The sequence below is a fragment of the Diadema antillarum genome, unplaced genomic scaffold (genome assembly GCF_040938485.1).
Source record: "Diadema antillarum isolate AM-2024a unplaced genomic scaffold, OU_Dant_1.0 seq00001299_RagTag, whole genome shotgun sequence".
NCBI classification, from domain to species: Eukaryota; Metazoa; Echinodermata; class Echinoidea; order Diadematoida; family Diadematidae; genus Diadema; species Diadema antillarum.
In genome coordinates, this window is record NW_027272077.1 from 823,913 (window position 1) to 838,592 (window position 14,680).

Sequence of the window (14,680 nt, forward strand, 5' to 3'; positions counted from 1 at the left end):
CAGGAGCGTTTGTCAAATCCAACACGCCGATCACCACCGGGCCGTCGGCTCCATTCTCACGGGCTAGTCACCCGCATAATTGCTCTCTTGTCGTGCCGCTCTCGGCCCCGCGGGGAGTGTTCCATCCAGCCCCTCCGACGGTGCTCGCTGCCCGTACCCTACCCGTGTTTGGCATGGAATAGAAAGAGGGGGGTGAAAAAGGGCTAACCCCATTGTAGTATGCTTCCTCTCCCTCTCTATACATTGCTGAACAATGCCACACACACCACTTCCCCATTTTTTTCTTATTCCTCTCAATTTCCAACTTAGATATGCTGAACTCTTTTCGAACAACAATACTCAGAAAAGTTCCCCTGTTTACGTGAACTTTATTAATGCTGAGCACAGAGATCGAAATGGTTGTATTTTTTGATGGTGCAAGAGAAAAAAATACATACAGAGAGAGAGAGACAGATAGACAGACAGACAAACAGACAGACAGGAGAGGAGTCTAGAAAGGAGAGATAGATGAACTGTATGAAAATATTCAGATGTCAATTGATAAAAATTGATAATGTTGTAGTAACGTGATACATTATGTACTCTGTTCTACAGCGCCATGAGTATCTTTTAAGGTGGAATGAGCGCTTTATAAGAGTCTCTCTGTTATTATTATTATTATTATTATTATTATTATTATTATTATTATTATAACTATTATTAAAGGGACCTGTGTGTTATCTATGTATATGTAGTAATAGCTTTTATATTGCAATATAGGTCCTACATAATATCAGATGTTGTCAGTTGGTTGTATCGATTAAAGGCAGGATATTTCAAAGTGCATGTTTTATCAGCGTGTTTATATATTATATACATGCATAGATAGATAAATAAAGAGAGACATAGAGATAGAAAGAGAGAATGGTGAGGGAGAGCAAGACAGATGAAGATGAAGAAGAAGAGAGAAAGAGACAGAGAGAAAAGATTGAAGTAGAGTGATACAAAGAGAAAGAAAGAGAGCATCATAATAGCGAGTGGTGGACTGTGAAATATCTTATGCGAAATCATTCACTACGCGGCTAGAAAGAAAAGAGAAAAAGAAACACGTACAAGCCGGCTTTTTATTAGCACGTTTCTATTGAGCTTGAAGTTTATTTCACAACGTTTTAAAGGCTACCCATACACACATTTTCTTTCCGATTTTTTTTTTGATATGGTTTGAGAGAAAACTGTGCACGCTACACGGTCACTTTATTCGTTTTTGACAATCAGAAAACGTGGGTAGAGCGCTAGATTTCTATTGTTACCGCCTCGCTTTCATAGCTCACATGTGAGATATGTAGATCCTAGTGCTTATTGGAATTCACGCCTTCCAGTTTACTCGATAACAGAGGTTTTCTCTAGTTCATTTTCGTTGGTTATAGTAATCACCACTTTATCATCTTCGTCATCATCATCGACGCCATCATCATAATTGCTTTCGCTGGCTTCGTCGTATATTTCGTAAAGCGATAAAGTTGCATACACAAGTACAATCCGATCACCCTTTACAGACAAACATGCAGTATAAGGGGAACCCTCATTTCGTTTCGTTTTATTCATTTTCATATCCAAGAAACAATTTCAAACAATCTTACACATCGTCATTTTACGAACATATTGCAAATATTCACATCAAAGCCTTGAATTGTCATGCATAATTAGGTACAAAACTTTAAACAAAAGTCATAATTAAAGGATTATTAAACGTTGTATTGAGTAATGGGTAATTCAGTAGACATTGGGAAATGGAGTTTCCAACCTTTATGAGAATTATTCAGACACTTATTGGGAAATATTTACCTTTTCTTATTTATATTCTGACACGCCGGGATGTGGATATTTGTTTATACCGTTAATTCTGAATGGCAAAATAGATGATGATTGAGCCCTAAGAAGGGAATTATAGTGCATGGGTGCAATGTATAGGTAAGGTAGTGCATTAAGACACGATCAAGTTTGACCACCCAGACTTGAAAAAAAAGTAGAACCAATAAAAATACAGTAAATCGGGAAGTGAATTTTCCTTTTTGACATTCTGTTCCCGTCCAAGCAGCTTTCTGTTTAAAGGCAGCCGATCGCCATCCCTAATGGTACGTAAACTCCGAACGACCGAAGTTTGTGTAATGCTACCACCGAGACAAGTTTTAGTGTATGTGTGTGCGTGTGTGTGTACGCATCATACACAAACATTGTCACCGCGAGCTGCGGTGATTGGAGGAGAGAGGCCAGAAGACGCTGCGGCGTGTGTGTGTGTGTGTGTGTGTGTGTGCGTGTGTGTGTACGCATCATACACAAATATTGTCACCGCGAGCTGCGGTGATTGGAGGAGAGAGGCCAGAAGATGTGTGGCTCTTTTGGCCTCTCTTCATGCGCATGCGCACTGAGAGTGTGCGTCCATTCGGAAGCTCTCGGGACAGCCATTTTGGGTTAGGAGATAAGCACAGGGAGCTCTCTTGTAGCCTACCGTATTTTCGCTGACCCATTGAGCCAGCGCTATTCTCATTCGGGGGTCACTACATTTGATACAGAATGGGGGAGGCAGCGTGTTGCGTTCGTCTCCGTGCCGCACAAACCACTCGCCACGACCGAGTGTCTTTAAACTGTTGACAATCTTCCCACCAGCTCTCATGACAACTTCGCGATAAAATACGCTGAATTTCAATGAATCAAAGATTTTTTTTCGTTAAAATGTTGGTTTAGATTTGTTATTGTAAATGCTCGAATGAGCTGCAGTAGAATTAAATCAGGCATCACATAATTCAACATGAGATCAAAGGTATAAATCAGAAAGCATCATGAAAAAACAAACATGAAAACGTGACAGCAATTATATTATCTTTCTACAATGGTAAATGTCAGTGTACGTGCAACTTTCCAAAACATTTTCTTCTCTCAAAATGTAACCGTTGGGACAAAATGATAACAAATCATATCTGTTGGAGATTTTTATTTTTATTCGTTTATTTATTTATTTTTATTTGTTTATTATTATTATTATTATTTTATTTTTTATTTTTTTTTTTGGGGGGGGGGGGGGGGGTCTCCTTATTAATCCGGTAATTAGACATATGTCAAAAGCAAACAAAGATGATAGCTTTTTCGGTGAAGATCTATTGCCCTTCCGAAGCTCATCAATTTCGTTGAAGAAGAGCCCTGCAGTTATTCTTCACCTGGGAAACTTTCAGTTTCAGAAAACACAGAATAAATTGCGCCATGGTCACTTAGAGGCATTCTCTACCATTTGCCATGTTTGCTCATGAAACAAAAATACAGCTCTAGTGCTTCAAAACAGTTCTTAAATGTGAGTTAGGGATAGAAATAACCAATAAAAAATGTTAATCAGTATAATCAATGTTAAGTAATATTGTTAAATATACGAAATGTTAACAATGATTAAAAAAATATATATATTTTTTCGAGAATAAGCCGTCTACAGTTATGGATCATTAAGAAAAATAGTGATATCTCCTTATATTTAGGCTTTATTGCAGAATTTTGATATGATTGGATGTTTTGTGATACAACTGACCTACACATTATATACATCAAATGTGATAACTTGATTTTTTTTAATCACCCCTCCCATTGGTAAACAATATCTTTAAAATGGGAGGGGGATTTACGACAGAAAATTCTCGGTTTTTGAGGGGAATAACGAATGTAGAGAAATGGATGTCCTATAGCGCATGTTAAAGGGATAGTTCACAGTATTGGTGGACATGAGAATTAGGCTTTTAACTTTTTGCGAGATACCAAGAAAACACTTATGATGTCGTACAGAGCATACCATTTTAACAGGAATTCAAAGTTTATTTGATGAAAATGAATGACTGAATCATCCAAAAACAAAGTAAAACAAAGCGATCGTAATAAAGTGTGGGTCCCACACTTTATTAGAGTCGCTTTTTTTTGGGGGGGGGGTATCTCAGCCATTTCAAAATCAATTTTCATCAAATAAACGTTAAATTCCTCATGGAATTACATGCTCTTTCATATTTCATAAGAGGTTACTCATTATATCATCAAAAATGTTAGAAACCTGAAATTAGGTCTCAACCAAAACGGTACGATCCCTTTAATAAATGGATGTCATATAGGATGTCCTATAGGACATCCATTTATCTACATTCGCTATCCCAACCGTTAGTTGGACAAAAACAGAGTCATCCACAACGAACGGGTTGTTTCAAGTCAACTGGTGCACGTTTCAACTCTTGCCTATGTTTTTGCTTGAATTGCTTTTGGTGTCTCTCAGTGCAATATTGTCAATGGGCATAAATATAATGATGCCAACATACAAATGGTAAGCCTGCATACCACAATTTCTGTGTACACAAACAAAACGCATGCACACAGACATACACATCCATACACAAGACACATGTACACGCACACACATCAACACACTCGAACACACGTATACCTCCGTCCACACAAACACACACACGCACACACACCATACACAAGCACATGCTTTGAAGACACAATGCACATACTTCGAACGAACAGACCGATAAAATACTGAGGTGTACAAGTTGACACATTCCATGGTCACGTCCACCCAAGTACGGCGAAGCCCCGACGCCGCTCCAGATCAATTAAAAATCCCATAGACGTTACCGTATAGCTGCTGCTGTACTGGACGTATTCAGTTGCCAGTCTCGTGCCGCTACGTAAACGACATGGACTTGTTGTTGTCATCTCGTGAGGTTTTTCTTTCAGGGAGCAGCATTCTAGAAATAACATAAGATGATAACATCTTTGTTTGGCGTCTCCGAATGTATAGAGCACAGTAACCCATGGTATGCTAGAAAACACATTTATGCGAAACATTGATGCCTCGTCGTTCTAACTAATAGATATCTATCATTGAATGCATAAGTAGATCAAAAATAGACTAAAACAATTCATTCTAATTGACTCCTATTTTGGTCACTTAGGTCATGGGTTGCTATTTCATGTTTGAATCAGCAAAAGATATTATTCATTTTATAGCTCAATGGACAACACGTTGTTAGGCATTTAAATCGGCAATTCTCGTTACTGGTTTGTTTCTTGCAATTATAAACATAATATATATGATATATATATATATATATATATATATATATATATATATATATATATATATATATCTCATAAGTGACCAGTTCAATCCACTATATCCCAAATAGAGGATAAGGAGTAAACTTCAAAGCTTTCAATTCAATGATAATAATACCATAATTTTCGCCGCACAAACTACCCCAAGTCTGTTGGATTGAGGGGCATGATAGTGCTTGAAACTTGCCAGGCGACAACAAACCCCAACAAAGACAGTAAGGTCGAAAAACAAAATAAAGCAAACAAAGAAGGGAGTAAAAAAAAAAGCAAAACAAAACAAACAAACAAAAACTTCTACTACTTTAACTAAAAAATATGATCCTAATACAGTCTGGTAAAAAGTCACCAAGTTATTGTAAAAACCACATGTATGCGGAAGCAAATAAAGGCAAATCATAGATCCGTAGTGACAGCCCTGAATGTTTGTGAATACCCTTGAGAGCTACGCCCATGCCATATTGAGATATACTTGTGGCCCATCACTTTGTAACTCTCATGGTGAAGTCTAACGCGTTCCCTGATAGAGAGTTCTTCTATTTTTGGAACCCAAACTTCTTAAGTCGTATTGTACGATTTGAAAGTTTGTAGGCCGAATACCCATACACTGACATCATATACACACGTTTAGACCACATGCGAGTACGTAACTTTGAGGTTAACTTGATGTTCATTTGATATTGTCAAATGATGTGAACTCTTTGCTGTTTACATCCCTACAGGTTGTAGACGACAGAGAAGAAATTGTATTATCTTGACTCAGGAATATTAGTAAGAATTGTGCATCCGTGTGTGGTTTGCCGACAATATATACAATTTGAATGTTAATACAACCTTATCAATATTATGCAACCTTGAATTATGTTAATCAATTCAGACTTTGAAAAAAAAAAGCTTAAAGATATGATGTTAATTTGATATATGTTTGATTATTAGAATAATTAATATGTCGTTAACGTGTTAATCTCCCATTGGTTTCTCCGCCTCTACTCATTGCTATCATTCAAGCGAGGGTTAACATCGATTTTGGTTAAAGAGCATTTCATAAGGAATATCAAGTGTTAACACAAAATCAATCAGGTGTCGTCATGATACACCGTTTATACGTAAAGATATTTAACAAGATGACAACCCTTTCCTGACAAAGCGACTGGAAAACAGTCTATTCTCAAGGATTTACTCGCTACATATTATAACAAAACAAAACAAAACATAACAGAGGGAGAGGGAGGTAGTCACGAATAGCCAGACTCGATTTCAATTTAATAAAAAATATGTTTATAGTTACAGAGACATAAAATAACCGTACTATTGATGTAGTAAACAATTTATATTCTACTTTTCAATATATATATTCTTATATGTTCATTCATATTAATTCAAAGACAGTAAATTATCTTTCTACATGTATCTGTTATTAATAATTCTAATGTTCTTTTAAAAAGGTTTATTAAAAATGTAAACTGCCTGAGATGTTTAAGGAGAGCATTCCATGCATCAGATCCATAATGTCTTATAAAAAAGGTTTATGAGCCAACCGGATTTGTGGATTCTGTAGGTGAATATCATTGCATATACGGGTAAGATGGGTAAATGTGTCTTGTTTTATGAAAAATAATCATTAAAAACTTTAAGTAACATATATTTAGTGTACTTTGAAATAAATGTTGCTGTTTGAAAATCGTTAATAAATCTGATTTGAAGACTTTTTGATCGATAAAATAAACGATCAGGATGTATTGTATAAGTTAAATTTATACAAATTCTCACAGCTTTTGAACATTTCTTTTCAATTTGGATATACCACAATTTCCACAATCATGAGATTGCAGTGTTTGAGGTAAGATAGCAGGGAAGTGTTATAAAGCATTACAAGATATTTTTAATGCAAAATATGTTTATGCTGCACACAGCATGCAATTTGTTTAGCTAATTGTGACGATATGATTGAATTGGTCATATGATAAATCCACAATAAATGAATGTCAAACCTAAATCATACAAATGCAATATTATATATTTTATCTAATCAATTAATATGTATGTCATGAACAATTTGCAGAATAGCATTGGCGTATGTAGTCTGAAAATGCACGGAATTTGTTTGACCGAATATTCAGCGATAATTTATTACAACAAAACCAAGATGACATTTTCTGCTATTCTGAATTTTGATATTCGAATCAGGTTGTGACTATTCTTATGGGAAGCTAAAAGAGTATTGCCATCCACAAGCAAAAACAAAACCAAAATCGACGAATTTATTATATCATTTACATAAAAAGCATGGGGCCAAATATCGTGCCTTGGGGGACTCCACATTGGATATTTGACATGGATAACTCGTAATCTTGTACGCACAAAAAAAAAAAAAAAATGTTGCCTATCAAATATATAAGTTTTTAAATCAAGAGTCACCAAAGCTTCGTATAACATCATTATCTAAGATTATAAAGAACTGTTTTAAGGCCTTGCGTAAATCCATCTTAATGGCAATTACATGATCTTTTTTTTTGTGAAAGTTGTTTTGTAACATTATCTATATATTAAAACTGCACAATGGCAAAATGGTTAAACAATTTCCCTTGAATCCAAACTGAGATTGATTAAGGATGTTACTGTCAAAAACGAGCATAATCTCTTAATATATATATACACTCCTTACTAAAAACATTTAAAATAACGGGAAGTTATGAGAAAGGGCGATAATTTGCTACCATTTTTGACTTATTTCTATATATTGATATCATTTTTGCAATCTTTAATAAATTTAGGCATTTTTTTTTTCCAAACGATAAAGACATATTGGATATACATGTATATTTTGAAGGAGATGCATTTGAATAAACTATATATGTGTGAGTAATTTCATTTTGAATCTATCATATCCAGTTGAAGTCTTATAATGTAGATTGAATGATTTAAAAGTTGATTAGTTTGTGTTGTATTAAAAGATATTGCTTTTGTTGATGAACATGATAAAGATTTAGTAAAACTTAATTATTACTACCTATCTTTGAAACTAAATCCGCTCCAATGGAGAGGAAAAAAAACCCAACTATTTCAGTTATTTCGAAATATCAGAGAGATTTTTTTTCTTGAATATTTTATCATTCGTATTTATATGATAAGTTTTGTCACATAATCAGTTTCTTTATCATTTCACCTATTACTTCCCAGGTTGAATTCATACCGCATTGTCTTTTGCAGTTCTTTTGAGTAATACATTATCTTCGATTTTATGAATTAGTTCAGTAAGCTTATTACACATATATAATCTATAAAACCCGCGCTTAGAACTGTGTATTGTTAATTCACACATTGGTTAAAGGGTAACTCCAGTCCAAATATAAGTTAGTCTGATGAGAAAGAGTAAAATACTACGAGTTAAACGGTAAAAGTTTGATCGAAATCAGATGAAAAATAAGGAAGTTGTGACATTTTGATTTTTTGCTGATTTTTTAGGAAACAGTTCTTGAGCGGTCAATATGAATATGCAAATGGCAAAGTGAGCATGTCATCACCTCACAAGTTGTCTTATAGTTTGTACATAACGTTTTGAATTTTTCAGTTTTTCATTCAAACGCAATTATGCCCGAGGCTCAAAATCCTGATATATCTAACTGATCACTATTTTAAAGTTATTCAACCAGGAAAAACATCATGTTTTAGACTTCAATGACATCGATAGATTGAAATTTCATCATTTTCTTTTTGTACACTCTCAATGGAGAATTGTGAGGTTATGACACGGTCAGCTCACTCATTTACATATTCATATCCACTGTACAAGAACTGTTTTGCAGAAATTGGCAAACTTCAAAATTTCATAACTTCCTTATTTTTCATCGGATTTCAGTTAAATCTTTACCATTGCACTCGTAAGATTTTGCTCTTTTTTATCAGACTAACTGATTTTGGACTGGATTTCCCCTTTAACCAAATTGACCGAGTCGTGGTAATGGATGTTACCATTTAGTGGAACATCTGATATACTGCAGGTTTCTGATGATAATACTCCATAATATAAGGGCAGATTGCTTCAAGTTCTCAACGTTGTCTACGTTAATTTTGTCATTGCTATTCTTTTTATATTCTTTTGACTTGTTACTTTTGGCAGAAACCCATTTTCAATATCATTACTATTGCCATACAACTACTACTATTACTACTACTACTACTACTGCAATAACCACTACATCCGTCAACAACAGAACTATCGTTATTATCATTATGATCATAATTCGGGTTTTTATCATCATTTTCTTCAGATTAGACATGGTCTACACAATTTTAGAGTGTGTGCATAGTATTGTGTGGAATTATCTCGATACTGTTGTAAACAGACTGCCATTTTCTTGAAATGAAAGTGGTTTTCAATTTGCTGACAGGAATTGGCTGATATATATCGACTCATTTTATAGACCGGGCCTTTCCAAATGCGACAAGCATATTTGGCTGAGTAAACGCTTATAAGGTTTTTCCACTCGGACGTTTTGCCACACACCAATAAACCAACATGGATCATGTCATCTGTAAAATATTCGGCCATTGTAAGAACTTGTTGAGCGATCAATTACCTAGGCACCTCATTTACACGCTTTCGTACAGACTGTGAAAGAAAATACTCTCTCAGAGTTGAAATGAGTGAAATGGTGCGCGTTGAAACATTCTGATTGTTGTATTTTTTCAAGCTTGTTATACGAAAACTTAGCACTTGGAATTAGTCGCTGATAATGCCATGTTAGTGTTCAAAACATGATTAAAGGGACGGAATAGCATTGCCTGAGTTGAGGATTGAGGTTTTAACTTTTCGCGAGATGATAACAAACCACTCTATGAAATGTTAAAGAGCACACTATTCTAAGAGAAATTCAAATTTTATTTGATGAAAATAAGTTTTAAAATGGCTGAGATATCCATTAACAATGTAAAACATCTTGATAAAAAGTGTTTCCCACATTCTATAAAGATCACTTTGATACGAATATCTCAGAAATTTTAAAACCAATTTTCAGCAAGTAAACTTTGAATTCCTCTTAGAATTATATGCTTTTTCATTATATATCATAAGAGGTTTCTCATCTCACCCAAAAAAAAAGAGTTGAAAACCTGAAGCCCCATCTCAACCAAAACTATACCCATAGAAACGTTACAATAATTGGTATAGTTTTTTTTTTTCCCTTTCAGGGTGTAATGTTGTGTTCTCTTTTGTTCAATTTGTCGTTTCTTTAGCTATCTTTTATTGTTATTACAAGAATTATCCCTATCTTTAATTACTATTACTAATTATTATCGTTATTACAGGAATTATCCCTATCTTTAATTACTATTCCAAATCATTATTGTTATTTTTGCAAACCGTCATGTTCTCTCCTGGTACAGTAAAATTTACATACAAAGTTTGCGAAAGATTTAGAAGATGATGTTCACAAAATAGGGATTTATAGATTACGTAACGTCCGTGGTCAAGTCTGGTTTTGATCCAAATGACATATCACACGAAGAGAGTAGCGATAATTCACACGAAATAAAGGAAAATGAAAAAAAAAACACACACAATGAAAATGAAAATGATATTGCATTTATTATAACCAACCGGGAGACGGACCTAGCATTTTACCACCACAATCAATCAAGTAATGGAAAGCGTGAGCACAGTGAATGTCACGATGATTCGTGATTATGCCATTGTTATTAAATTGGTATCATTAATATTATCATTAATATGAGTGCGTTTATTTCATGTATCAAGCAAAGAATTTCACTTCACCAACACAAACAGATTTAGGCATGATTACATTCAAAGTTGTTTATATGCTATATAGATATCAATATGTATGTATACGTGCATGTACATGCATTATTACGTCTAAAATATTGCACTTGTCAGCTACAGTCCATGTGTTGGTGTATTCATGTGTTGTAAGTTATGATCTGTTCGCAGAACCTTGAACATGTTAAAAGAAAGTATTGATCGAAGAGAACATGACAAAAGATGGAAATCCGGTCTGCTCTGTCATATACAAGGAAAGAACTCGAAAATGGATTTTTTTCTTCTTTCTTTTTTTTTTATAGGAGGGGTAAAAGGCATCTATTCTATCATGACGAAAATGCTGTTTTTTCGCCGTCCCTCCAGTCTGACTCCGTCCGTACACGGGGGAATACTCCCCGCCAGACTTTTCGGCGAGACACCGAGCTGCCACTCCGTCTCCCGTCGTCTAGACCGCGCGAGCTAGATAGTAGTAAAAACATCATCCTCGGTGGTTCGGCTCTCGCCAACAAAACCATAACAATCTCTGAAGCCTTTTAGTTGCCTTTTTCCCTCCCATTTTTTCTCCCTTATCCTTTTTTTTTATTTTTATTTTTTTACCTCTGCGTGCATGCTGCGTCCGAAAGAAACTGCGGGGACGCAAAATGGTAGGGAAAGAAGATTGGATCGTGAAGGCGAGTTCAGTTACCATCTGCTCTGCCATAGAAATCCAGACTACCGTTCCAAAAACATCAACCTCATATGACGCATTAGAATAACATAGAAATCGATAAACAGCCTGGGATAATGAGTCTAGATGGCGGTTCTTATAGTATGGAACGCCGCGCCTTCCCGTCTACGCTTATTATGCATTGAATAAACAAACGCGTTAACGATATCTCAGAAGCCCTCTTTTTTCGTGGTGAATAGAAATCCAGTATTTTTGTTTGTGCGGTTCCACTACACGGTACCACGACGTTCCCCGTCTGTTTCCTTCAGACTGATACAAAATGCCCTGTTGCTAGGAATAGCACGATACTTTCGGGGGAGGGGGTAATTTATAAATTGTATATATCTTTCTTATCGACGATTACGGAAAATGAGTTTGACTGGACCTCCTGCAGACAGTGCAGATATCTATAGGAAATTTTATAATGGACCCGGGTGTACAGAGTTGTTTTACGAAATTCGAAAGGAGAAATACATTTTGCAGCAGTACGCTTTTTGTTCTTACAAGGCCTTGGCCGTAATGGGAAAATAAAGATATTACCATTATGACGATGTATAAACGATGTCTGAAAAGGAAAATCAATGGCATTAGCAGCAGTTATAGATGAATAAAGCGAACTCTTTGTCACAATACTACTCCTGTCTTTCGAGACTATGCCATCGTCCGCCCGCCCAGAAGAAACGAACGCCATCATGTAATTAGAAGACCAATAAAACAAAATCTAAATTAATAAGCGGAAAATATGCCTCATATCACGCGTAAAGAACCTCCTTTTGTCTCGTTAGTTTTCGATTGTCTGTGGCGTATCGATTTTTCTCTACGTTGAAAACATTTTGCACTGTCTGACCACTACGTACTACCACAAAAAGGATCGATCCTCCCTTTTTATGATAAGTCATTTCATTGATTATTTTCAAGTTCATTTAGCATGCAAAAGCAAACGGTTTATGCGCTCTTTCTTCTCACCATACGCTTATAGCGCCCTCTCTCATCTATAGTCTTTCAATGAGAATTATTGTCGTATTTCTCGTCACAGCATGCATTATTATGCCGTCGTATCCGGTATTGTGTGGTTGATTTTCAAACATTCATTTTCTAGTTCATGTACTCGGTCTGTTGGGTTGCTTTCCAAGTGTTTATGGTTAAGACCACAGAACGAAATGCGCAGAAAGCTTTATAATGTTATGGGTTTTTGCTGCTGTTTGTTCGTTTGTTTGTTAGTATGTTTTCTGGAGGGAGTCAGCAGTTGTTCTTGAAACATATGCACCGCATTTACCCGTACAACATGTACACACTGAGCACGTGCCACTTGCAAGATGATTCAAACCTAATGATAGAGTGACAAAGACGAAGTTCGTAGGAAATCGACCAATGTAATCAACATACACGCATATTTGGGACTTTTCTGTTTGAGTCAAGTTTAGTGAAATATTACGTTTTGAGTGATACACGTATTACAAGCCTTGATTTTTAGTGGATCACTCTTTTTGCATCCTGTTCTGTCAACATTTTAAAGTATGCATTGATGTTCTCAGTTCTTCTACTTCGATGTACATATTAGGCCCATATCTTATCATGTACTTTACGATTCATATTGCGTTATGTATTTTCTCTTTCAAACTGACCAAACAATGTGATTATGTAATGCATACTTTATATTTTATTGTACTCTTTGTTGGATGTCGGATGGAAAAGAAATGAAACTGAACTGAACCGAAAGTCGCAGGGGGAGAGAGCGCCAGAGAGAGGGTCGAGAGAGAAAAAAATGAATAATATACGAAACATGAGACCGCAATTTCTTGGTTGATAGTTTCACTTCAGTGTGGGTTTAAGTATTTAAAAAGATTATAAGTCAGTAGAATTCAACATCCAAAAGCTTCCTTGCTACACGTAATCGCAAGGCATCACATATATCAAAGAAATAAGACAAACAATCAATCAACTTATATCTCACGAATCGAAACATCCAAACTACGTTTTGATAATAATTGTCAATACCATAGATTTAATGAGCAAAACCGCTACGCTGAGCGAGAAAACCTTCAAAGTCATCAAAGTACCATCCAATTCCTGACAAAGTATCAATATTGAACATGGCGTTTAGCCCATAACGATGAATAGACCCCCCCCCCCCCACACACACAAAAAAACAACACCCCACAGTATTATTAGGCTACTATCGCTTTAAACATCGAATCATGATTGAATCGCCTTCTGTATTAATCGAAACTGAATCTATTTTATCAAACAAGTGCTTGTATCGAAAACTTTTATTCTAATTGTATAATTTGTATTAATTATGATCATTCTCATCGGTTCGCTATTTGTGAATATCATCGTTATTAATAACGTTTGTTTTGAAATAGCTGCGGAAAATATCTGCAAACAAACAAACAAACAAACAAATTCTACCCTAGGTTACTTTAAAGCAAATGATCAGTACTAAATTTTGGATAATGTTGATTATTACGTATGACCTATGACCTCTTTTCGCTGCTTCCTTCCAGGTATCGTCTATTAACAGGGTATTACGCAATCTTGCAGCTGAGAAGACCATGGGACATGGCGATATGTTCGATAAACTGCGCATGCTCAATGGCCAGTGGGCCCGATCCGGCCCGTGGTACGCCCCCAACGTTAACCCAGCGATGACGAGCCAACCTCTTGGTCATACCATGGATGCCTTTAAAAAAGAAGGTAAGTAAAGGAAAAACACACGAGAGTTGTATATGATAATACGGAGTCGTGGAGGCTTGCATTGTTACGGTGCTTGTCTACTAAACGTACACATGAAACATTGGACATCGCGAAGAACAAGATTAGAGGCTGCGGCTGCATTATGTACTCCAAATACACTGCAAATCGACTCCTTTATTCAATGTAAACGAATTGTTCTGTCGCCAGCAAGATTCCTATGACGTATATATGTGATTGTTAATTCTTTCTCCCCAAATGCAATTCGTCGATAAGTTTATTGTCTTACAAAACGATTTTGTCATGTTACGAGCGATAGCCGGGGAAAACAAACAGACTTGAAGAATAGACCCAACTCACAGTTGATCGCTGCAGCACAT

General features: G+C 35.8%; 1 protein-coding gene across 1 annotated transcript in view; it reads left to right on the plus strand.

The window, feature by feature from the left end:
* Window positions 1-14,680, plus strand: part of LOC139708078 (paired box protein Pax-6-like) — a 91,831-nt gene that overhangs the window by 23,938 nt on the left and 53,213 nt on the right. The window contains exon 3 of the mRNA XM_071620060.1: window positions 14,114-14,303. Coding sequence (XP_071476161.1) covers window positions 14,114-14,303 — 190 coding nt within the window. The remainder of the gene's footprint in view (window positions 1-14,113; window positions 14,304-14,680) is intronic.